The sequence below is a fragment of the Lepisosteus platostomus genome, chromosome 17, assembly GCF_059453375.1.
Source record: "Lepisosteus platostomus isolate fLepPlt1 chromosome 17, fLepPlt1.hap1, whole genome shotgun sequence".
NCBI classification, from domain to species: domain Eukaryota; kingdom Metazoa; phylum Chordata; class Actinopteri; order Semionotiformes; family Lepisosteidae; genus Lepisosteus; species Lepisosteus platostomus.
Window position 1 is genome coordinate 23,531,892 of NC_142627.1, and position 26,109 is coordinate 23,558,000.

Here is a 26,109-nt window from a genome sequence, read left to right on the forward strand (position 1 = left end):
GATACTAGGTCATCATTACATACTTCCTGTAGTTTGTTTGCATCTCATTCCTCAGATGTTATTTTTAAAAGCTAGCTTAATGAATTGAAGAGGAAGCCAGTTACATTTATTGCTATTCATTAATTTTTCTATGTATTTATTCACCGGTGTCCTCTGTCATATCTGGAAGTTACCTTTTCCTGCCTTCCTTCATTCATGAGTCATCGTCTCCCTGCATCTGTTCTCCTCAGTCAGCAATACAGCCAATTTTAAAAACCTCTTGTCATGTTTCTTCTAAAATAAATGAATGAGGACAGGAATAAAAAGCACCCATTTTCTGATGTGGAACCCACTAATGATCACCTTTACTGTAATTATGGTAGTCGGAACAGAATCCAGCATTGAGCAGGGCATTCACTTAGAAAGCAGACTGTAGGAATGCTCTTTGTTGCTTAATTTGGTACAGGATTCATACGTCAATAAAAGCAGGACTCTCAGCTTTACAAATCCGTTATTGAGAGCGAGCTTTTGTGCGACTTCCTGCAGAAAAAGAGGATGATGAGCAGCCAGCGGGTTCCTGTTTTTTGCATTTAACAGCAGGCAATGTGCCGAATGTCATTCAGTGTTTCACTCCCAGGACACTTTTCAAAGCAATTTATTTCTTTCATGTTTAGCAGTGTGGGATCATGCATGGACACAGCATAAGATACTAATTGGAGTCCACATGAAGCTTTTGTTAGTGAGAGACGCATGAGAAAGAATGGTTAAGGTTTCATAGTATATTTTTCAAATCCCTTAAAACAGTGCATCTTTCATTATTGACATTTCAATATAAATGTTTATTTACATAATTCCATACTGCTTGTAAATGATCAGCCAAAAACATTGTAAATATCGCTGTTACTTGTTTCTGTTGTTTTGTGCGTGTTACATTGCAATGGGAATATGTTATACTATGTATAATATATATTCATAAATATCAAAATAGGTATTTATTACTATCGTTTGTTGGGATCGTTTGAATGAAGACGCAGTTTAAGATATTCTAGTTAAATACTGTTAATTTACTGGTTATATATTAGAATAGTCAGAAATGTCTTGATCCCACTGTACTTATCTTCCCAATATAATGGTGATAGCTTTCTTTTTAAAAAAATGTCCATTAAAATTAAAGGTAGCACTTCAATACATGCAAAAATAATTGATGTAAAGAATCCGGAAACAAGCTCACCGTCATCACCCGTCCCGTTATTCTGTTATGAAATGCCAAGCAGAGCTGGAAATGAGCTATTCTGATACAATGGTGTCTGTAAGAAGCACTGAAGTCTCCCACGTTACTACTTTGCAAATGTGAAAATTTGTTTACAAGCAACTCTTGCATGGTGAGGTGAAAGGTGCATCGATCAACAAGGATTTTATTTTAAACAATAGAATATGAACTCGGTCTGCAGTTTATAGCTTGTGCTTGACATCCCATCCAGAACAACACTTTGCAGTATTTAACTATTTTCCTGTAATTAAATAATAACAAACAGCAAGGACTTTTTTTTCTAAAAGATGTTTCTATCTGGTTTTCAACACCATAGCAGGGCCACAAGCCTCTCTCACAGCTGATCACTTCTGTTACAGTATCTAAGAACTGGGTTAAAGTTAGGCAGTGAAAACTCTTGACAGTTTCCCAAACTTTAGTTATCAAGTTGTTAGAAAATATATATATATGTTAAAGAGTCTCTCACAGTTCCAGTTATCTATAAATAAAAAAGAGATTTATAGTTGAACCCATTGTAGTCCTTTGGCTGAGTTGGATTCCAAAGTATGTACAGCCATAGTCCAGAGTTCAATGTTTGTGAGGGAAACGTTGAAAATGTTTCCATCTTCTGGGTGTACATAACATCTTCCTTAAGCAAAGCAAACGTTTTGTGGATACAACTGAAAAATGTAAACTGTTTAAATATGACGATCTGAAAAAATGTTTAGAAGTAAAAAATGCTGCAGTCATATCTTGACAGGGGGAAAAAGTATTTACATCAAGCTGTATCAAATGTCAGTAGTGGAACAACCATTAAAAATGTGCTGGTCTGATCATCATTGTGGTGGATTTCAGTGAATAGCCTGAGCCTTTCCAGTAGTACCATTTGATTCCGTTAAACTTATTTGTGTTCTGTCCCAGATGATAATATATTCCATTCAAATTTGAAGGGCCACACGCATCGAACCACCAGCCTAAGGAGAAAAGAAAATAAAGGATATGTTGAGAAGTGGTGGCAGAAAACCAATTTTAAGTATTACAAGTGAACTTTTGTGTAGTGTATACAAGAAGTGAGTATGTGTCATAAACTCAGGGAGAAGCACGCTTTCACTTGCTTCTTGCAGACAAATGTTTGTTTAGAGCAGGAGAACCAACCACACTCCTGCCCAGTTATCAGTTTTCTAATGATACATTTTACTGTTCGTTTGCTCAGTTGGTCTGACTCCACTGCAGCTGTAGTCTCTGAGGTTTTTCGGTTTAAATTCAAGAGGCAGAAATGTCTAATTCATGATAAGTGATATATATACACAAGGTGAGGCAAGCTGTTTTTGTTGGCTCACACTCAGCACTCAGCCTCTAATAATTCATCAAAGTCCATTTCAAAAGATATTAGCAATACTGTCACATTGAAGGAACTGTTTTCCCCAGAAATGCTTGAGTACTTTTTTTTTTATTGTAGCAAAAAATGAAGGCCCTCCCATATTGTCTCAATCATTGTTATCAAAATATGCTGTTGGTAATCCCTGTTAATTCCCATTGTGTGGGGTTTTTTTCTGTAATAACCCTTCAGTGGGTTAAATTCCAAACTGTTGACCCTACTTAGCTCAGCTGCGGACGTGTGGGGCTCTCCTGCTGGAAAGAGGACTGAGAGCAGGTTGTAATGTAGAATATTTTCAATGAGGCTCGGCTGAAGGAGGACCCCTGCTAGTTTAGCAAAACTCTGTCGTTCCCAGACTATTAATGTCAGGCTTTGGAAAGCCTGAAATTCCCAAAAGAGGGGATCAGTGATTAACTCGAAGCTAATTTTGCTCAAGAGTCCTGACCCAACTGCAAAAAATGTTATATTCTTTTCAACTGCTGCAGATTCTGGGGGGGTTGCCAAGTGTGGAAACACAACATTCGGAGTTAACTGTTCAGTGAGTACAGTAACTCCGCATGAAACAGAATTTGCATCTTGTCTTCAAAACAAGCTGCAGATATTGACAGCGGCAGGCTGGGGGGAGGGGAGAGCAGCACGATGAGGTAATGAAACCGCTCATACCTCCTGTCGTTAGTTGTGAACATTTGCAAATGCATTTGTCATTGTCTGCATCCTTTGTACTGAAATCACTTCCTGGCTGACCAAGGCTACTGATTTTGCCTGCTGTTCCACTGTAGCCTTTAAGGTGTATCCTGTATTATTGAAAAGAGAAAAAAACAATGTGAGGCGGAAATCCACCGTTTCAAATGCTGCAGAAATTGATGCAAAATTGTCAAAACGCTTAAGGCTTGCTCACATGTTTACATCACATATCATCATAAACTTTTACAATACAAGTTTCGCAGTGTCAATAAAGAACTGCACAGAGAAAAACTTGTTTTACTGACAGCATTTAATGAAATCGAATCAGAAAGAAGACTCGGTTAAGCAGCTTTGTCTCCATGCGCTCGTTCCCAGTGAGGATTTTTCAGCTTCAATGAGGTCAGCGGGTTTTTGTGTTTGTTTTTGGTGATTTTAGCTCCACAAGTTTTTTTTTTTGTTCTGGTCATTCTTGTGTACTTTGGAAGATTAAAGCACACTTTGTCCACACAAGCCATTGACTGCTAGGTGAGGCATGAAAGCTGCTCATTGCTTATGAAGGTTGTCTTCTGTTTTGTAAACTTTAGTCTGTGATGTACTTTAAAGGAGGTGATTAGGTAAAGATATCATCTTAACCGATATTCATCATCTCTATCCACGATACAGCTTAAACACAGGCAAAAGAAGAGGGAAGTAATTTTGAATAATTGTTTTAAATTACACTTTCAATGTCACCACAAGTTAATTATTTAAAGCCCACTACAATCAAGAGTGTGCACAAATGTAATATATCCAATTTTTTTAAAGTTGGCAAATCCTTAGGTCATAATATCTGTAGGTTTTCATAAAAAATAGTGTATAATAAATAAAGAACATACATAGCATATTTTCCAATACATGGCCCTGATATCTTTTAAGACCTTCACTTTGTCATAGAAGGGACAACAATTCTATGTGTTCTTTTTTCTGTGTTAAAGATCCTAAACATTTCCAGATGGCAAAATATTTGTTTTGGATCCTTGACAACTGTGTACCACATTTAGATTGATATTAGTTTTCATAGTCAACATAAAAGGTTGCGTACTAGTTTTTAAAAATTGTACCAACATGAAGTCCAAGTCAGATGATCAATCACTTTAACATTTCCAAAGACGTATAGGCACAGATGAGGTTTAGGTCTGAAGCTTAATCATTTAAATCTAGCATTGAAGGTGTACAGGTAATGATCTTAATGAGTTCAATCTACTCTTGAAGTCATGTGAGTAATGGTACATAGAACTTTGGGTTTCTCGTGCTTCTTGTTTTAAAGTTTGACCTTTAGCAAAACCTGTTTTTTTTCCTTTATTGCTTTTTTATTAAAATGTGTGAGAAATTGGGAATGCCACAGCATCTGTTTTTATTTTTCAGACAGCAGCAATAAATACAGTACTTGCACTACTGTCAACTATGGATAAACCCAAGAGAGAGAATTTGCACAAGCATAAGAGAGCAGAAGAATTTCGGTGCTGACCTGTAGTTCTGGGCCTCAGGGCTGAGATAGAATTGGTCATACTGTGAATATCCCTCATTCCCTTCCCAGTCCTTTAGATGAATCCTGAGGATGTAGGGCTGTTGATTGGTGAGTCGCGACACAAACTCGTTTCCCAGCCAGTGCTCCCCAGTAAGGTCTCCAAACCCCTAATTAAAACAAAGATCTCCTATTAACGGACTTCATTATCAGTACAATATCAAGTTTTCATATTATAATTCAGTAAGTAAGGAATTCGTTTGTGTGGTGTTATTTAATGACAAGATCGTTCATTATGTGTTTGATGAGTGTTTACCATAACATAAACTAGGGTAAAGCAATTTTTTTCTTATTTTGCATGACCCCAGGACTCTTCATTTTGGAGTGCAAAGCCCTAAGGGCTGGTCCACGTATGAAAGTCATATCGTATGTCATATCAAAGTGCGCTGGTCATATCGTATGAAATCTCTGTCAAACTACTGACAGCTGAACAGGGATTTGGCACATAACAGCAGGACATTTCAGGGATCAGTTGTAGTACATGTCCGCACTTGGGAATCTATGCACTGTATGTATAATCGTGCGTTACCAGTTTGTACTCTTTCCATGTGCGGTGAAAATCAATGCGGCCATCAACACGACGCTGGAATACGGTCCAGCCTCCTCCGCTGGATTCCATATCACAGTATGCCTGAAGGAGACAAGAGTTTACAGAAACATAAACCCAATACAGCACTTTTTTAAAAATAATGTAATTACAGCAATGCAATAGGCTGTGCATTCCTGATTTGCTTTTATTGTAACGTTATAATAGATTTTTTTTCTACTTTGATTTTTTTCAAGTTTTTTTTTTCTTAAGCTAAAAGCAATTAATTACTTCTGAAAGGTATCCAAGGAGATGGGTTTCTGGGCTGAGGCATGTATGAAAATGACCCCAGGGTGTGAAAAACTAATTTATTCCCTCTAAGATGGTTTGAAACCCTTTACCTTTATGTTGGCAGAAATTTGCTGAGAATGCAAAATTAATTTGTCACTCCTGTTTGATAAACTAGAATAGGAGCTAATGTTGCTTATAGAGGAGTGAACATAATGGTCATACAAGTTGTTCAGCTTGGGTGGTGACTGCATGTTGGAAAATAGCTAGCAGGTGCCACAGGTGCAGCTCTCTTAACTTTACTAGTGTGTCTCAGACCGGGGGCTCACTGTCAGAGCATTTTGTGGTGTTTCGTAGAGCTGTAATATTGTCACTTGGAAGCCTTTAAACCAGCCAAATGAAAGGGTCTCTGATTACAGTAGAGGTCTGTATGTTTTGTGCAAAACATGGCCTTTGCAAACTGATTTCCTAAGTACAGAATGTTGTTTTTGTCATTTGCAAAATGAGGCTACTGTTAAAAAATGTGTTTTTATTGTCTTTATTGAGAGCATTTACCAAGTTGGATTTTACCGAAAAATTGCCAGAGAAAACCAGTCATTCTTTTTAATAAGGACTCCTCAATTTCCCTAAGATGTTAATGGCTAAAAGCTCAGGTTCCAGTAATTGTGGGCATCCCCCAGCAAGGTGTCAAGTTTACAGCAGCACACATCCTCCGACACAATTTGACAGACAGGCGGACAAGTAGCCGAGGTTCATGGGAAAGAGCAGCGCGTCTATTATATTTTAAATTCCTTACCCCTAAGTAATAACAAACATAAATCAAGAAATTGCTGAGAAAGCATCTTTTTTTCCTCTTTAACAAATACTTGGTTTAAAAATTAGAATTAAAGATTAACAGTTACTATTTCACTGCCCATAGTTTTTAACTGATTTTTATCAGCTCACTTAATTGATACCAGATAATACAGGACAGGCTGCATTTAAAGGGCAGTTTCATTATAAAGCGCTGACTGCATTTGATTACTTGCTTTAAGATGTACAGAAAGTTAGTCTGTGTGTTTTGATTATAATAGATCTACAACTGCATTTTTACTGGCTTTACCCTGTTTTGTCTTTGAAATCACAGAGTTCCTGATGTTCTTTTTAGATATTTTTTTCTTAAGTGTTTAAGAATGAAATAATAATTCTTGCATTAGAGGACAAAATTAATGTTTTTATTAATAACCTTTGTGGCATGCCTATCATTGCAGTTTGATTTAGGGTAACATGATATGAACTAATCTAAACCTCCTTTCATGAGAGTAAGCTGTGCTGTTTAGAAAGAATGCTTTATCTGAAAACTGTAATTCTGATTCAGGAGGCAAGTCAGCCTCAGTAACAGAGTAAGAACATTTAACAGGCCTCATCATTAATTAGGCCTCATTTCTCATATCTTATTTCTAGAATCCAGGCTCCGTAAGTGCCATAATTATTCAATAGGTTTAAATGGGGAAGCTGCTATAGGTGTATGACTGGAAATGTTTCAGCTGTGCCAAAAAGCAGACACAGGTTGTTTTTCTTTTTTCTACTTCTCAGCGTGAAATTAATCTTTACATAATTACTAAATACCTTAAACATGAGTATTTTTCCCGTAACTGGTCTTACTGACCTCAGTGTGTTCAGCCATTTCTTTCAACATCTTTAACCTAGTTAGATTATCACTAGTGAAGGATCACTAGAGGACATGCGTCCCCAGTTTTAACGTAGAACAGAATGGCAGTACTATTGGAGAGAAATGTCAAAGCCTACAGTACCTTTACAGACTCGGTGGTGTTGGGGAGAGTCAGTGAATAGACACCGCTGTTCGTCTTTCCAGACCTGAAGACAGCAGCGCAGTCTTTATAGAGAGGTTGAACCTCTGGCACGGCAGCAATCTTTTTGACTGTAAAGGAGAAATATGCTGTTAACAGTCGTTTCCTGTCCACTACTGCTATTGTTTTGAATTCCATTAAAAGTATAATAGTACCTTATAAATCCCATGGTTCTCATAATAATAAATCTTGATATATGTAAAAGAAGAAGGAACCTCAATATACAGCATTGCTCTGCTGTCTGTGGGGATGTTTTTAGGAATTTCTACTTGGGTTTCAACTTTCAAACAGCTGTCCGACATGCTTCCGAGTCGTTTGTGAGCCGGGAATACAAAGCCAGAACAGGACTGAGGAGTGGCACTGGACAGGCTCTTACTGCGTGGGGCCGCCATGGTGGAGACGAGGCTGTTCACGGTCTCCATCAGCTCCTGCTGCTGCCTCTGCAGGGCCGTGTTGTTGGAGGTGGCCGCCAGCAGCTGCTGCTCCAGGTCCCGTATGAGCGCGCCCTGCCGCTGCACCAGCTGCTGGAGCAGCTCCTTCTCCTCCTGCAGGGACGCCAGCTCGGCCCCGCGCTTGCCCTCCATCTCCTCCACCTTCTTCTCCAGGGCGCTAGGACAGGGAGAGCGGGGCCGTAAGAACGAGGGGCCTGGCCCCTCCTCTCTGGGCATTCATTGATTTCAAACAAGCTGAGCGCTCCTGTCAGCCCCTTGCTAAACTCGCTTCAGAAGCTCTCTGCAGTCGGATTTGGAAAACATTAGAAAAGAAAATATTTTTAAAGGGGGGGGGGCACTGCAGCTCCTCATAGAAAAGGAAAAAAAGCTTTCCCCCATTTTGACCTTAAAGCTTGTGTTCTGCAACTGGAAGACTTTGATTTATTCCCCGTAGATTTAAACTATTCAGCCTCCCACCTTCTTCTGAAATCCGGACTCAGTGTCATGAATGTCTTTAAAGACAGATCTCCAGAGGTGAAAGAAAAGTTCCATCAGGGAAACCGCATTTAATTTTTAAAATAAAATCTCTCAGCAGACGTTCACAGTTTTTTCTTAGGAGCTTGACTTTGTCTGCCAGAACCCCTTTGATCTTGCCACCATGATGCGTGTTAAGCAAGTGCTTTTCTTTTCAAGAATGCAAAGTAAAGGAAAAGTTGAAGGCATAGCCTGTTTTGTTGTACTATTAACACATTTTCCTAAAAAACAACTTTGTGAAAGGATAGAATTACACACTGAGCTACAGTACACACAGGAGCTTTGATACTACCAGAGGGAAATATGGTAATTAAACTGATAAAATGACTCCAGCTTATATGGGCATTAAATGATTCTGGCATGAATAGAGTCATTTAGTCAAAATGGAAGGGAAATGGGAAGCTACTACTGAGATGAGACTCTTAGCTTAAAACTTTGACAGAAAAAAAGTCAATGTGCACTCTCCACTATTTATTACGCTCGCATATACTGTATAATATACCATATCAGAAGGTTAAACCTTAAATATAGTACTTTCTTGTATCTTCTTTATTTTAAAAGTTAATAGTAGAAAAACCTCTTGTAAAAAATAAAAACAGGCTAGATTCTTGAAAATGTGAAATTCTGACCTTTCGCCTCAGGCTTGATGGCTTTGAATATGCCTACCTGTTTTTCTCGTGCAGGCTGCTGATTTCGTTCGTCTGGACTAGAATCTGATTCTCCAGTTTGCTTGTGGAGAGGGAGTTTTCAAGGAGCTGACGTTCAAGTCTTGTCGTCTGATTTATAACCTAAAGAGAAGAAGAGAACAAGTTGTGCTGTTTTTATTTTCAAAAAAACTTTTCAGTTTAGATTTCTCTTGTTCTAGAACAAGATCAAAAGCATTTTGTTTCGATCTTTATTTTTTCCAATGTCGTCATTTGTTATTTCAAAATTTGAAAATAATGTAATATTTCAATTGTGGATTTAGTTTGATTAAACAAAACATCCTTAATCACAAATTAAATTACTCTGAGGCTCAATTTATGTAATACCTTCTGACATCTGCCTATTTTTCCCTTCATACCGACAGTTTCGGAAACACTCGTACAGTCACCAGGCACTGTAGTCCTTCTGGATCTGCTGGAGCTCTTGGAAGGAAAAGGCAGTGCAAGTGCCTGGCAGAGCTCTCTAGTTTGATTTACATCAAGAAAGCAGTGAGGAAAGGTGCCAAATATTATTGCCCGTCAGAGAGCTGTAATTCAGTCATTCTCCTTATGTTATCAATTAAGCCTTGAGCTGGCTTTCACGATCTGAGAAATGTGGTGTCATGTGAAAATTTCAGTGCAGCATCACTAACATTGACCAAGAATAGGGATACGGTTGTACTTTACAGTAAGTCTTGGGATATTTTTTAATCATTTTATATATATATAGACTAGTTTGTTCTGAAACCAACAGTCATTAGGTTAATATGTACTGTACCTATGAGTATCCAGAATTGGTGGTTTACTTGCTATGTCAGCTATTTTAATTACAAAACAATAGTGAATTAGAAGTATTAAATTCCGAGCGTCACTTTTTATACAGGGTAAAAGTTTTGTTGTAATTTCATGTTAAGAAAAAAACAGCTTGTCGGCAAAGAAAATTAAAACAGATTCTTAGTGTGGAGTCCTCTTAAGAAAACAGTGCTCCTCTGCACCATCATTTAGATTTATTGTTCATTGGAAACATTTTGTTTTTATATTAGTTTTAAGTTGAGATATAGATACTGTACTTCAAGGAGAGTAAGACTTGGATGTGTTTCAAGGCCATTCTACTAAGCTGGATAAAGTGCAAATGAAATAGGATGGTGAGGTGAAAACATCACAGACACAGTTGCATATAAAAGAATAAAAAATAAAAGCTCAGGATATGAGAGATAATCGGGCTTCACAGAGCTCTGAAACAGGTGAGGTAATGTGTCCTTAAATTACTTTTCTCAGTTCCTGGTTTGAGAAAAGTTTCTGCATTTCAGTCCAAGGATACTTCTTGATAGTATTTCTGAACAAAAACTGAAAAGATAGGAACGTGGCCCAAAGGACTGAGCGAGTCTGCATTTAAGGCATTGGAAACGGTTAAAAAGTGCATCTGAAGTTCTTCATTGCATCTGAATAAACATGTAGCTTGAGAAGGTTCTGTGTGAAAAGAAGACATCACGTATGGTCTCCATCCGTCTTACCTGGGCCTCCACGCTGGTTAGCTTGCGGGTCTGCTCTGCTGTCTGGCTCAACAGGTGTGTTCCAATTTCAATCATAGTGGCTGTGTGGTTGTGCACTGCGTTCTGCTGAATTTGGACCATCTCGTGCTTCATGTTTTCTTGAATATAATTTTCAAGCTGCAGCAAATCAACATAAAAATCATATAATGAATTTGGGGAAACAGTTAAATCATACAGTGCCTGGGGAATTAGGTTAAGATGCCTGAAATACAGCTGGAAAACTTGAATTTTGATGTTGATAGCTTTCAGGATGGTGTGTTGCCTGTCATTGCTCTTTTATTGCACTTTATTGTTCTGTTATGAAATCTGGGACTACATTAAGTGTCTTCTTGTCCCAGAAGGAGCTGGTATTGTATTTATAGACCATCAAGTGCAATTCTACAGATGGGCTTCCAGCTCTCAGAGGGGATGCTAAAAGTTTGAAACCCTAAAAATACCGCCTGTGCTCCATCAAATCTATGTCAAGTTCAAATGTAGAGTGAAAAATTTCACCAGCATGTGTTATTGAATAAGAAAAATTAATTCCCTAAAGCTTTAAGTAAATGTATGAATAACTGAAGAAGGTAAAACACTAGACACTTAAGGTCTTGAATTCTCCCCCATAATACTGGTATTTAATGAAAGAACACTTTTCCAGACGTCTGTGTCTGTTTGGAAGAGACTTGTCAAAGTGGGTGGCTCCTAAGATTCGTCTGAAGCCTCCCAAAGTTTCCAGAACTAGTCCAGTTAGTTAAAAAAAAAGATGCAAGGATATGTCTTTCAATATTGTAACTGTGTTGAATTTTAACATTTCTATTTCTTATTTAAAAATAGATACAATAGAAATTATTTATTTGATTAAATACTGTTTTATATCTTGTGTAAATCTAATGCAAACTGTAGAATTTTAGCATTTAGTATATTTTTTAAATACTAGTGGCGCAGTGGTGAGCATTGCTGCCAGGTGGCCCTGTGGCCCTGGGTTCAATTCTGCACCTGGGGTGCTGTCTGTGAGGAGTTCGTATGTTATGAGGATTACTTATAAATTGTTCCAGACTGCAACATGTCCTTTTATGTCAAGAAAACTAATCTAAGTCTATAATAGTATTAAATACAGGATATTTGGAAACAAGATCTCGTGCTAGAAGGTCATAGCCCTGAAAAGAGGCAGAGGGGGTTATACTTGTCATGTTCAATAAGGACCTAAGCTATTTAAAACACATTCTTTTGGCAGGAAATTAAATTCCTGAATAAAACTGTTCAAATTGATGTGTTCATATGCATGTTATTTTTAATTATAAATCATGTAAATGTGAACACAGGTGGTTGAGGAATTCTCAGAAGATTACCTTTATTTCACTAATTACTTACTAATAGGGTGGTTAGCCATAAGTATCTTAGCTATTTTTATTTATTTTTCCAAAGTTTAAATGTAAAGGAAGTATGTATGCTCCAGGCCTTTCTCGCATATCATGTCATTTCACCCAGATTTACCTTGTATTAGCAGATCCACTGGGATTCTTGTATTACCCAGTAAATAGGAAGGTGTTGTATGTGTGCTGTTCACCATACCGCATGAATAAATTGTGGGTTCATCTCAACGTTGTAATGAACGGAAAAAAATGACATTACTTGAAAAGCAAAAGTAATGCACTTCTGTATTTTATCCAGATTTATATTCAGAAGAAAGAACAGTCTCTGTTGACATTTTAAAGGAATGCACTTGGAAAGTTTGTTCTACTAAGAGAAGCATTCATGAATTTTCTTTCGGTATAGATTTTTTTTTTATTATGATGGCATTAGATTTTGCCTCAAAGTATTCAAATACTTTCATGAAAGTTATTTAATCAAATTTCTATTTTTTAAATTAAAAAGAGAACCCAAATTCAGTGCTGTATAAGTGGACAGGGATGGTGATGATACTTCTCAGTATAATATCTGATGAAAGATCTGTTTCCCCAAGAAAGGCACATTCTAAGAAAATCTAGTCTAATTGTACCTGCAATTCAAAGAAAACCCTTAACTTATATGAAATATATATTTACAATCTGTTTTTAGGAAAGGTGGTGCCAAAACCAACATTCAACTTCTGTTTTTAATTTCCTCTGTACTTAGAAAGTCTTGAACCAATCACTGAAACATGACTAATTGATTTAGTATTGTCAACAGGGTTGTAGAAGTGGTATTATGAAATCGCTGTCAATTTCAGGAATACTTATGAAAGGCTTTTTTGGTACATTTAGTACATGCAGTGAAGTGCTAAAAAGAATCTTCTAGAATGGATGTTATGCAACATTACACAGAATATTAGCTTAGAATGTTTCATGTGCAGAAGTGTGTTCTATAACCAAACTAAACTTTAAATGGGCTTTATCTTCAATCTTCAATCGTCTGGGATATTATGGAAGCTTTAGTGCAAGCACACGGCACGACACAGTTGTATTTCACTCTGCCCAATGCGGAATTTCTCATGAGAGATAGGCGACGGGAGAATTAGCCTGTCACAGTCCATGCTGCTTGAAAATTAAGTTTACATTTTGTTGCCTCTGAAGATTGAAACAGGAAGTCCCAACTGGCTTCTGTTGTTTGTCAGGAAAAAAGAAAAAAAAACATTCAGTGCTGATGAGAATGTTTGAGAAGGCTGTGACATTAGTCCTTACATACAGTACTCTACTCAATATGATCCCTTAGCTAAGCTTTTCTGCATTCCTTATCTGTATTCCTACTCCTTTTAGATCATCCACCGATAAGGGAGAGGTATAACTGCTGTCTGAATTTTATCCTGAAAACAGCTGCCTCTGTCCAAGGCAAATTGTGTAGCAAAATACATCCTGATTGTGGTTTCTGTAGATCGTGTGCGGAGAGAGGCTGCAGTGTGTATCAGATTATCAAAGCCTGAGTGTGTTGTGCTTTTCATCTAGGGTTAAACAATGCCAATTGGACCAAAAGACTAACAAACAGGATGAGGCTGATGAGTGACATGTTGCATCCTTTATGTGAAAAGTTTTTAATGCTGTCGATTTAAAGGGGAAATACAGCACAGACGTGTTTTAAGTACAGTATGCCTTTTAATATCGGGAAGGTATAGCTATGATTTAGTTTTATAGAAAAATATCAAATTCACTACCTGCAAATCTGACAGAAGTTGTAATTAAGCTTATTGTTGTTGTTGTTTGCCTTGCCTTAGATGTTTTGTTTTCTTAGTTCTGAAGACACGTGGGGGATGGAAGATTTGTATTGGGATCTGTGAGCAGGACATTCCTGTGAGTGCTAATGTTCTAATCAGTTGTTTACAGACTCCACATTTCAGAGGCTGTTTCTTAAAATGCCTTGTTTATCGTCCAGATTCTCTGAAAAGAATGCAGCCAGACTGACATTTCAGTTAACTGGCACATTAATGAATTGCTACAGCAGTTTTGCACTAGTGTCACCTAGAGGGTTTAAGTAATCTCAGGGTCAGCAAATCAGTTGTTTTTTGGAGTACAGTTTGTCAATGGGTGGCAATAATTTTCTCTGCACTGTTACAGTATTGAAATGGCCCATTTAAAATTACAGCCTTTGTCCTGTTCACTCAGATAATGAGGGTGGTAATATGCCAGAGAGCTGACAAGTGGATGCCTCTTTCTTTGAACCAAACAGCATTAGTAAATACATCATGGTTCAAAGACATCATTATAAATCACAGTTAATGTCACAAATCGTTATTTCTAACACAGCCATTTTTTCTCCATGAAACAGATGTTTTCAGCCTAAGAAAATAGCCCCCTCATTACAAGTAATGCAGAGTTTTTCCTTTTTGTTTAAAACATGCCCTACCATTTTTATTAATTAATATGAATAGTTGTATTATAGTTTTTGTCTTAGAAAGGAAATAAAGAATGTTAGTTGAAAAGGGTCATATCAATAAAAGGTTTAATCCCACAGTGGCAGTTGGCATGTTTTAGTTGTAGCATAGATACAGTGAAGTATTGAGGACTACCAGACCTTATAGTTGGGCCATTGTGTAGAGAGAAGCAAGGTTTTAGACTCGATTGTCTGAAGAACTTCTCTCCTTTTTGTTTTTATAACTTTTTAGCAATGCCATCAGTGACTCAAAGTGAAGAAGCATGATTGTGAGATCGAAAGTAAACGGTATGAAGGTGTTAAAGTAATTGCTGAATAGCAACTGTAGACTTGTAAAACTTTTTGCTAGTAAAGTAGGTGTTAAGATTTTTTGGTGAAGGTGTGATTCATGTCAAAGCAAATCAATGCAACTAAAAGTTGTATCCAGTTTGGTGGAATTATTTCATGTCTGAATTCTACAATATTTGTGTTGTCACACTAAGTTATGATAGAACCAGCATGAAGCACACAGCATAAATAAATTACTGCTGAATGTGCATTGAATTCTAGATTAGTTCTGACTAACAGTAATATAGCCTTAAAGGCTAAGTCATAGAGAATATGTAATATCAATATTTGTCTTTGAAATAATCTGATAGATGCACTTAAAATATAGTGGATGTAACCGAAGTTACGGGTGTATTTCCTGGACAGTGATTAATTACATTTCAGTTATTCTCTTCAGTCACCCTTGTTTAAAGTGAATTCAGCTTCAGAGCTGTAGGTCGTGAAGCAATAAAGGCTTAATTTACTGAACAGAGGACCATTATACTGGTCCAAAGAAGCAATATAGTTGACTTTCTCTCAGCATTTTATTCCCAGAAAGCCATAGAGCATGAACGACTCGCAACAAAAGCCGTATAGGAGACATTTCCATGCATTCGCTTTTATTTGTAAATTATTTTAAAGATAATAAATGTTCCTTGTTAGTTCTTCTAAAATGTTCAGTTCTTGTGTGATTAACAAAATCCCAAGAGCAAGGGAAAAATATTTACAAGATTTTCCTTTTCTAAGTTATATTTCATGTTGTACAGAGGAAAAGACCTCAGTATGTTCCATTTTTTAAGTCTCAAGAGTAATCTCATGAACTGAACCTAGTGGTGTATTCTATTTTTTTCTGATATAGGATGTAGAATGTTCTTTTGTACTTGTTTATTTAAGATAAAGAAGAAAACAAAAAGAACAGTACCTTTTGCAATTTCGTAAAATAAAGAATTGGAAGTTTCTAGAACCCCAGAGGGAGTGAGTGTCATAATGAACTTGCAGACCTGAGAAGCTGTTATTGATATTATTAATAATGCTGTATTACAGTCAACCGCATGTGCTGGGATAGACAGTCAGTTTCCAGTGTTGGTTGTGAAGTTGATGCTCTAAGCTTAGGACAAGGTGTGACCTGCTGAACCGATATGGGTTCTGCCTGTAAACTGAGGATTAGTTTGGGTTTCAGCAATACTCCAGCAATTGTCAGTCTGGATGTGGTTGTTCAGACAGATCCCCTTTGCCTGGGTTCATTGAAGAAAAAGATTTGGCTGTAGAACACCCCATCACACCACTTGTGACAATTTTCTGTATTATAGATCATGGTGACTCAAAACATTCCCACATATAAGGAGGAAAACACTAAATAAAAAAACTACTGTCTATTACTTGTTTGATTGAAGATAAGGTCCTTTGCTGTCCTGTTTTCTACTTACAGATCTTCTGACATCGTCTTTGATGTGACATAAATCTAAATGACATTCCAATAGCTTTCCGGTTGTGTATTATAAAAAGCTTGAGCCACAAGCTAATATAGATGCACTTTGTTCTCTTGCAATGTGAAACACCAGCAGGGTGAATGAGTTAAATCTGTATTAAAGGAATTTCTTCTCAACAGAAATGGTTTCAGATTGTGTCCAGATCCGAATTTTAAAAAGTAAAAGTTGTCTGATCTTTATAAAGATTTATAATCCTCATGACTCTTTTGTGTAGCTCTAGTCATCAATCTAATGCTTAGAAAAAAAGGTTGCCCTGCATCCACATTATTCTTTGACAATTCAGAACTGAAAGATGCCTTCACACATTTCTCCTTCAAATACCTGTATGGAGACTTTGTTCCTCAATGGCACTCCTCAAGCACTTGTAGGGTGTCTGTATCCTTAAAGCTCAGATGTATCTTTGTTCACTATACATTCTTATTCATTCAGATTTAACACTTAGATGTTGCCCTATTGCCCACCAGCCAAGACATCTTTAAAGGTTCCCTTTAAATAAAGGAATAATGAGCTAGTTCATTCAGAACTACTACAAATATGTCTGTCACTGTTTTGAGCAAGTCGTGTGAGACCAGACCATGGAAATCAAACCTTTTTTCTGTATTGTTTTATAGAAATGTTTTCCCATATTAATGATTCACTGATTTTAGTTTAATGTAAGTTTAAAGGATTAATAAAGGCATTGTCAGAACTTCTAAAATCGGTGAAAGAAAACCATCTCAGCTCAGTACAGTGTTGGACAGTTCAGAAATCTTAAGACTTTCAGGAACTCTTAAATCACACGCTCCCAAAGATTTGAAGCTTATTGAGGCCAGTTTCCCCTAAGCTTAGTAATGAGTAATGAGGTCTTTAGTTTATCCTTAAGACAGATTCTAAAGAGTCAAAATCAAGCATGACATCCTTTGAGAATGATCTGAAATAGATTACATGCCAGCCGATAACAGAAATGCCAGGATTTTTTCTGCTCCTTGGAATGAGCTGTGCTTGATTTTCTACTTGTGCCATGGGTCAAGTAAAAGAAACAGTCATAACGATCCAGAAGAACAATGCCTTTTTCAGTTTTCTTTTTCACAGCCTAGATGCTACAGATAGGATAGGAGCAGGTGGGAAGCAGGCATTAAACTAATCTTTTCACTCTTCAATCATTGTGTCATGGTCATGGCCAAAAAATGTGTTGCTTCAAACTGCACATTAAGATGATCAAAGTGACATTATCAAAGTACCCGTAACTTTACTCAAATGCACAAGATGGTTTGTACTTTTTTAACCATTGCATTGCAATTGTATATAGAATTAGAGAGATCTGTGATGTTTCTGTGTCTACACAAACAAAAATTAAATAAAAATTACTTATTTTATGTATTTTAATAACTGCTCTTTTATGATCAATTAAGAATCAATTAGTTGATCTTGTGTCGTCTATATTTTTTTCTTTTGCAATGAAACACTGCAGTAACAGTAAACTGAAACTTTTTTCTCCTTAACCTCTCTCATACAAATAATAGAAACATACAAACTTCCACAACATGACAATTTTCTATTTCTTTGCAAACTAAACAGTTCCATATACATATAATACCAGTGTTGCTCTGTTACTGATTTTTTAAAGTTAAAAAGTTATGAAAATTGTTGCTCAGAAACTTCTAAAATGTCAGTATTCAGAATTTACACTTGTAGGTTCAGCTGCTGTACAAATACAGGGGTCGTTCGGGGTAGGTTTTCTTTCTCTGGATCTTAACAGCATCTGTTTTTTCATTTTTGTTATAGATATTCCTTTGTGTTTTCATTTTATAAATGAAATACTGCTCTGACGTGGACAGATGAGTGAGATTTTTATCTGTAAGAACCTGAAATAGTTTGCTTGCTGTTTAGGCTCTGAATCAGCAGGTTTCAAAATGCTGTCTAAGTTTATTATAGTCAGCCATGGGAGGATGACTTTAATGCTAAAAATTAATTCCTAGAGGAGCAGAAAACAGACTAAACATGGGACAGGAATTCTGTGTCTTGTCTAAAATACTGAACACAATTTTAAAACTCCACATACTTTCTTGGGTAACTATGGTTTTATAAAACATTTCTTTAAAAGACAAATCAATAGAAAATCCATTCAGATGGTTATATGCTATAAACTTGTACTGAAAAAAGAAAAACGCATGCTCGAGTGCAGTACACCTCAAAACCCAGAGGAATATATTAAATCTGTATCTCCCAGAAACTGCTACTGATGTATACCAACTGTCTGCTCCACACCTGCTTTTCTGTATTTCTTTCATGCTACACTTGTGCAAAGGAAACATGTAGTGGTTTGCAGGTAACCCTGCCTTACCCTCAAGAGCCACTGTGTATTGTTTTCCATGGTGTTCTCAAGCTGCTCCAGCCTCTGCACTGACTCATATTCTGCTGGCTCATCTTTTTGCAGTGAGTTGCCTGTGTAGGTGTTAGCCGAGGTCCTGCAGTTGTCCTGTTCAGGTAGCAGAAATGTGTAGCTGCACGGGCCGTTCTGAATCTGGTATTGTTTCTTGCCCGTGCTGTCTGCGTCTTTCTTGTACCCTGTCCCCAGTGCAAGACTGTAACTCAAAAGCAACAAACAGGTATTCCACATTTTTTTTTTTGAATTTCTGGGTTGAAATTTACCACAGAACAAGACACAAGTCACTAAATATTGACTTTTTTAATGCGGCGCTTCTTTCACTTCAAGTTTAAAGTCCTTCAGTTAAATATTACACAGATCTTCCTTCTGAAGCCAGCCTTTTGTACTTGTTTCCCGTAGTCAGTGTCTTTCTACTCACACAAGAACAGAAAAAAACCCTCCTTGTTCTGGCAGAAATTTCTTGCTCTCTGATTAAAAGTTGCCTGCTGCTGTTGCTTTTAGCAACCCCTGGTATCTTGATTCAACTGCAATTTCTTATATGATTAGCTGAGAGGAGATGGAATTGTGTGTAGCTCTAACCCCTCCCACAGCCTGTCACTTCTCATTCTAAAGGAGGAGGTCACCAGCCAGACAACAGATATGTCAGAGTAGTGTCGTCTCCCTCATGCTGCGAAGAACAGACCAGTCGTTTGGGAGTAAATAGACCAATTAGAGGCTTCCCGTTGCAACCCCTGAATGCCAGTTCTGCTGGAGATTGAATCCTAGACATAAGGAAGAAAAAACTAACAAGCATTTTCCTGGGGACTGGTATCCAGAGTACATCCTGGTTGTGTCTGCATACTTCCAGCACACCCTGCAATCGCAGATATCTGTGCATCTCTTGCCGTGAACTGTGAGCGGGAAGCTTTTTTTCACTTAACCACAAAAGCAGAGGCATTTGTTTAAGTGGGGGGGTCTCTGAGCTGTCACTCACTCTATTCAGAGTTCTACAGCTGAATTCTTCGGTCGCATTAGCTCCGATTTCCTGCTTTTTCAGTGCCGGTCTGTGGTGGCTGTTTCTGGAATTTGTTATAGAAAATAGTCTGTTTACAGAAGGAGAGAGTAGCCAGCTAAGGAATCAGAAGGCATTAAAAAAGCTTGCCTCCTTGCCTTATGTCGTTTTACTTGATGCCAAGCCTCTCAATAGCCTAAAATAACCGTTTCTAATCCGTTCACATGGACCTCTGTGGTCATAGTAAGTTTGCCCCTCTCCTCTGGGATAGCTGCTTTTTTAACATCAGACACTAATTATTTACATTTAGGGATTTGTATGGGCTTCCTGTGGAGATTGATTTCTCAATCAGGGAATTCTACAGATTTTCTCGGATTGCAAGGGGAGAAGCAAGCAGCTGACGATGGACCTAAAAGAAATCCAGTCAGCATGTAGAAAACATGACCTGCTTGCAGTTCTAGTGTGGGGAAAAGTCCGCAGTGTTCCTGGTGAAGGAGCGTGCTGTGTATGTCTGGTCTCGTGTATTAAAATGTAGGGCAATTTGCTGGCAGATAATGTTGTTTTCTCTACTTCCCACCTTATATTTTGGAGGATGTTCCTCAGGTCAAGGCCTTGTCCCCTACATCCTGTAGAGTTGCCATTCAGTGCTGCTTGGTTTGCTGTCAAAATCTGTTTACAAATTACGGTTAGAAGCACATCAATATATTACTAGCATAAACAGCCTTTTTTATTCATTACCCATTTACCTAAACAATGGAGATTATTCCATTTATGTTAATGATCATTTTAATTCCATTTTATTTTTTTTCTGTTATGATGAAGCTGCTCTTCATCCTGAATCTGAGGTTTTTATTGAGGTATATGTCAAACCTACCGACAAAAAGATCTTAACGTTCTTTGACAGGAAAGCTGGTTTCCTCTTCACCTGATAATGGTGTCATTTGCTGTAATAGCAGGCTTCTGCATGTCTGTAACCTGAAATACACCATAAAGAAAGTCCATGTGTTCACTGCTGCACAGCTGCTTTCCATTACTACTGAAAGATTAAGAGCTTCCTCTTTATTCACTTGTTCAGAGCCTTTTGGTTTGTGACAACTACAGACAATGAACTCACTACTATTGATAAGAAATACAAAGTCAAGCTTTTTTTAATCAATTTGTGTAAAATTTACATGTCTATTTGCAATGGCTTACACTTAACTTTTCTCAACATGCACTTGCTATGCCTGTGAATTTCTTTGCCTGTTTTAGAAAGTAACTAAAACTATTAGCAACTGTTGTGCAAAATTATTAATACCTTTGTTCACCTATCCTCATTTGTGTTCATTTCATTTTATAGATGTTGCATTAATAACTGGCATAGCCTTATACTCTCACAGCCTGTCAAAGCATGACTGCTGTGATACATTAACATACTTCTACGTGGGATTAGAAAAATACTATCACCTCATGTGCAGTGCTGAATCAGAAAGTAAGTACCAGGCTATTACACTGAGGTGCTGTATCTTCTTGCTTACTCATGGTCCCTGTTAAAGGGCTACAGATATGTATGTGATGCAGGCTTGGTCATTTTACTGCAGATAAGTCAAGAATTTTGATTTGTGTAACAAGTCAGTCTATATAAAATTAGAAATGCACTGCATATCCTCCTTCTGTCATCTGTGAGGAATAGGAAAAGTGTTTCCTCTGAAAGAGAATAATAGTTTGGGATTTTATGAAATCGCAAAGAGGCAATGGTTACTGGTACAGCACACTCAAATGTTTATGTCAATAGAAAAGTTATGCATTCAATAATGTCAATCTTTTCAAGTGTATGCAGAATTGCAGAAATTTGACTGATATTGAAAAAGTTGAATACAAAGTCATGTTTATTTTTTTAAGCCCCAGTAGTGGTCGTCTGCTTTTCTGCTCTGGGGGTTCGTGTTATACATGTCCTTTGCACAAAATCTGGTTTCTTAAGACATGTCCCAAGAATACATAATGTTCCTTTTATCTTTCTTAGAAGAGTATGACTCTTGCTGTATTCTGTATATAAAACTGAAGGGTTCAGGGATAAGATGAGGCTCAAGTCCTCTGAAGTAAGTAGAAAAGTCACAAACGTTGCTAGGAAACATGTGCAGAAAGCCATATTTGTAGTACATGGAGGAGATTTTCTCCTTGGCTTCTGTACAAGGGCTCAGTTTTTTCCAGCAAGCCCCTAGACTTTGTGCTTGACCTGTATCATACAGATTGCCAACTCAAATCACTTGAAGTCCATTTAGCAACTGGTTGTTTTCCACTCCCACATGAAGGAAAGCCCTCTGTATGTTACTTTTTGGTTCTTGAATGGTCCGATTGGTGCCAAGCTGTGTTCAGAAGGAAACAAAAAGCTTTGGGGAGCAAAGAAAGCCGAGCCACAGAAAGCAAGTACTAAACCAAGAAATCAGTAAAAGCGCCAAATGAATTAGAAAAAAATGCTTTCTGACAAGCTACATGTGTACTATGATGTTGCAAAATTTAGGCTTGAGACATACTTTGTAACTTGTGAAACAGCTCGAATTGTATTTCCCTTTTTTCCCAACAATCACACTGTTTAAAAGCGAAATGGATTTTTTTAATATGAAATAAATGTATATGAAAATGTTAAATTTGTATATATGTGCTGCCTTTACATGCTTTTTAATGCATAGCATAACGGTTGTACTTTAAACCCCTTTGTTTTATATTTGATACCGTGTGGAATGATGACTTTATATCAGTAATTGGGTGATTATAGTAAAATTATTCTTAATATGCTTACAATGGTAAATAATTGTTGATTTAAGCAGTACTTTCATTAAGTGTTTTCTATGCATGGCTGGTATATATTAACCTTTTGGGCTAATGTATGAAAGGCTGTGTCTGGTTTCTGATGTAGTGGCAAAGGTCATACATTATACAGCCTGACAAGAGACAACAGTCCCATTTGTGTAAGTTTAATTTTTTTATTCCCTGGTGAAGAAAACATTGTAATTGAAAGAGATAAGTTAGACACAGACTTGTGACATTTTTATGCTCAGCATATGTAAAAAGCAATACACCCAGTGTCTGGAAATATATTTGTCATACTTGTAATTCAAGTTTCATTATTGGCAATAACTCCAGTTAACTTGAGTGTTATAGAGCTGCTTTCAGAAAACTCTATTATATTATAACTCTATTAAAAGCTATTATGTTGCTTTTAAACAATTATTAAACAATTAAATAGTTTCAAAACACTTTCACTTGCTAAACATTTGCAACAAAAGAAACACTTTAATTCTGGGGCACATTTAATACTTATTTTTGAGGTGACCGGTATCCAGTTACTTTAGGACTCTCCTGACAAAACTATTATGAAACATTTTTACTGACCCTCTAAAAACCTTCATCTCGGGTTTTACTTTTGAAGTCAGAACTGGTAGCCTATTACTCAGGCTGTTTTCAGACATTGGAACTGCAATAGTCTATCAAAGAGTAGACTTCAGAGAGAAAACATTTGTTTGCAGGGAAATAAATGTGCTAGGAGGATGTTTTGTCACAATCCCTAAGGATCTTTCATATTTTTCACAACCATGAATCTTCCTATAGTTTCGACCTCTGATTTCAAACTTCCCCCTGAGCACCTGAGAACACACATTACACACAGTTTTGTCTAAGTGTAGTTTTGTTTATTTATTCTTTTCTTTTAAGTTGTTTTGCATATGAAATGAATTGCATCAGTAAAGTGAACTGTGTCTTTCCTTCCTGTACAGTTACACAAATTGAGCACCTGATTGCAACAGAAAGTCTTTGTATTTAATTGTTACTGTTGAGAGGAAATTATTTCAGTACAACCAGAACATTGATACGAATTACAGTATAACAGAAAATAATTGTGAATTGTGTTTTTGTGACTTTGCAACATACATACTAGTTTCACATAAAACATTTAAACTCTAAAGTAAGTCAAGAAAATGCAGAAATTAAAATGTTTTTTTTTAAATCAACTTTGGTCTGGCGCCTTTGGTACTTACTCAGCTATCTATTTTGATCATCTCAATCATGTTGTGTGTAGTTAATTGAAGCATTGTGTTTAAGAATTGTATGTTACTCACAGAAAAACACTGAATTGGAATAATTAATGGAAACACCCGAGAAGAATTACACCAAATAATTCAATATAGTATCACCTGAGTGCCCTTAAATTTGTTTTCTTCTTGCTTTTTTATAACAAAATCATATGTTCAACATCCTGCATATGATAAATTGTATTGGTGTGGCACCAGCCAGCATACCTTTAGAAAAAGTATCAAAAATATGTTGATTCCTCCCCAGAATCATCAGTTGTTTGAAGTAGACAAATGGTTTCTCAAACACTACAAAGCACCCCTTGCATGTGGAAAAAGAAACAAACCTGGTAACAATCTAAAACTCTGCCTCAAACTGTCATCATGTTAAATGTGATTTGTGTTCTCAAACAAACTTGGTGGCATTTTTCAAATCCATCTCACATCCAGTTAAACATTTTATAATGCCTGTCTGCATATGCTTTGGTGAAGGGATTTTTAAGAAGAGAATTTTTCATTACTGATACTTGATGTTGCTATTTTACTTGAATATTATATACAGTAGATCTTTGTACATTTCTGCACATACATTTATAACACAATAAAAGTAAACACTTTCACAACTTCCTTTTTACTGCTTTTTTAATTTAAGTAAGAGAAAACTAGAGATTGATCCCAGTATTTTAAGTTGTGCATTTTTCTAGATATAATTTCTAAACAAGTAAAATTTATATTCTACAAGACGTTTATATTTTAGAATATCACTGATTCCACAAGTTCCACAAGTACTGGAGCTACAGGAAGTGATGCAATAAGTTATTTGTGAAGAAAAAGTAACTTGTTTGGCACTGACGAAGAGAGGAAAATCATGTAATTGCAAAGAACAACATGCAAAATCTAGCACTAGCTCAGGTGCTAGTTGAATCATCCTGTGCTCGATGTGCTCAAGTTGTTTGCGCATGAGCCTCTTTGAGCTTATTGGAGAGAAGGAGAAGGAAGGAAATTACACACTGATCTATTTTAAGTGGAATGAATAACATCCAGAGCTGTCTTTTTAATGTCCCATCGTGGCTAATTATTAAACTGTTTATCAAAGCAGGTGTTCAAGAGAGATTCATCCTGTTTGACATTTTATGAACTCTGGGTGTCTCTGATAGCTGTTCACTCCAGGCAGAGAAACATCCGTTAATGCTGATTCAATAACTGATAGCACAGTTTTGTCATATATAAATGCACATGCACACAAGCAAATGTTTCCACCGCTTTTGTCAATATGTTTGGGCGTATTTTTCAGAACACAAAATTGTTTTTTTCCAGCATAACGTTTGCCTTTATAACACAAGTTAGCCCCTGCACAAAGCCGAGTGAAATATATATATATACAGTGCATTGCAAAAGTGTTCACCCCCGTCTGATGATGTCTAGTTTTGTTGACAAATGGTGTATGCACACTTTAAAGGGAATATTGGAATCAGAACTTGAATTTGCAAACAGAACACTTTTATGGGACATATAAGTCAAATTTCTGCAAAGATTGCAAGAACAATGAATAAAACGTTTAATTCAAGTCCCCCCAGAAGCTTCCTCTCAGTGGACTGTATCTTTATGGATACATCCTTGCCGACTTCACCAGCCAGCTTACCAGTTCAGGGCCGTGGGGGAGCAGGAGCCTGTCCCGGCAGGCAGCGTCTGTAAGGCAGGGTACACACCAGTCACACACAGAACAGCTGTTTTAAATGTGTCACCCACTAGAAGAATTGCAGTCACTATGTGTTATATTTCCCTTCTGTTTGAATGTTATGTATTTTAAGTCTTAATGGTTCCTATAATTATTCATATCGCTACAATAGCAAAAAAACATGCCATTGCAGCTCATCAGATTGATTGCTGAGCATTATGAGTGTCATTTTATACTAAAATGAATAGTTTTTCACCAGGATATAAAGTGGAATTTGTGCCTTAAAGAATATAGGCATTTTATAAAGAAATCAGAAGTGTGGCGCTTCTTCTCCAAAATTCAGAACATTAACAAATCCAAGGAAAAATTAAAATGAGATGTGATAAAAAATATACAGTAGTGAAAGTTATTCTACATTGTAATGTACATAAGTTGGAAATAAATCTTAGGGCCCAGTGGTATTCTATCAATTGTACTGGAGGAAACAAGGATTCGTAATTCATTAATCCTGAATTAATGAATTAGGGAAACTCTTCCAGAAATTTCTCAAGATAGTGCCAATACCCATTGACTTGAATATTGCTATTCCATCTCTAAAAGGAATGACGATACTGAGTAAAGCAATAACAGACCAATAAAACCTACTTCTATTACTTGCAAGGTTATGAAAACAGTAAGAACTAGAGTAT

At 36.9% G+C, this 26,109-nt stretch overlaps 2 protein-coding genes across 7 annotated transcripts in view; one reads left to right on the forward strand and one right to left on the reverse strand.

Moving 5' to 3' along the window:
- mcph1 (microcephalin 1) overlaps positions 1-26,109 on the forward strand; it is a 58,800-nt gene that overhangs the window by 25,553 nt on the left and 7,138 nt on the right. The gene's annotated exons all lie outside the window — the stretch shown is intronic.
- On the reverse strand, positions 619-19,571 carry angpt2a (angiopoietin 2a). The gene is made up of 9 exons (XM_088609564.1): positions 18,661-19,571; positions 10,681-10,836; positions 9,150-9,271; positions 7,895-8,127; positions 7,462-7,589; positions 5,384-5,485; positions 4,798-4,964; positions 3,270-3,400; positions 619-2,202 (listed from the first exon to the last, which is right to left on the reverse strand). Exons 1-9 carry the CDS (start codon positions 18,934-18,936, stop codon positions 2,042-2,044), a joined length of 1,476 nt encoding a protein of 491 aa, XP_088465690.1. The 5' UTR covers positions 18,937-19,571; the 3' UTR covers positions 619-2,041.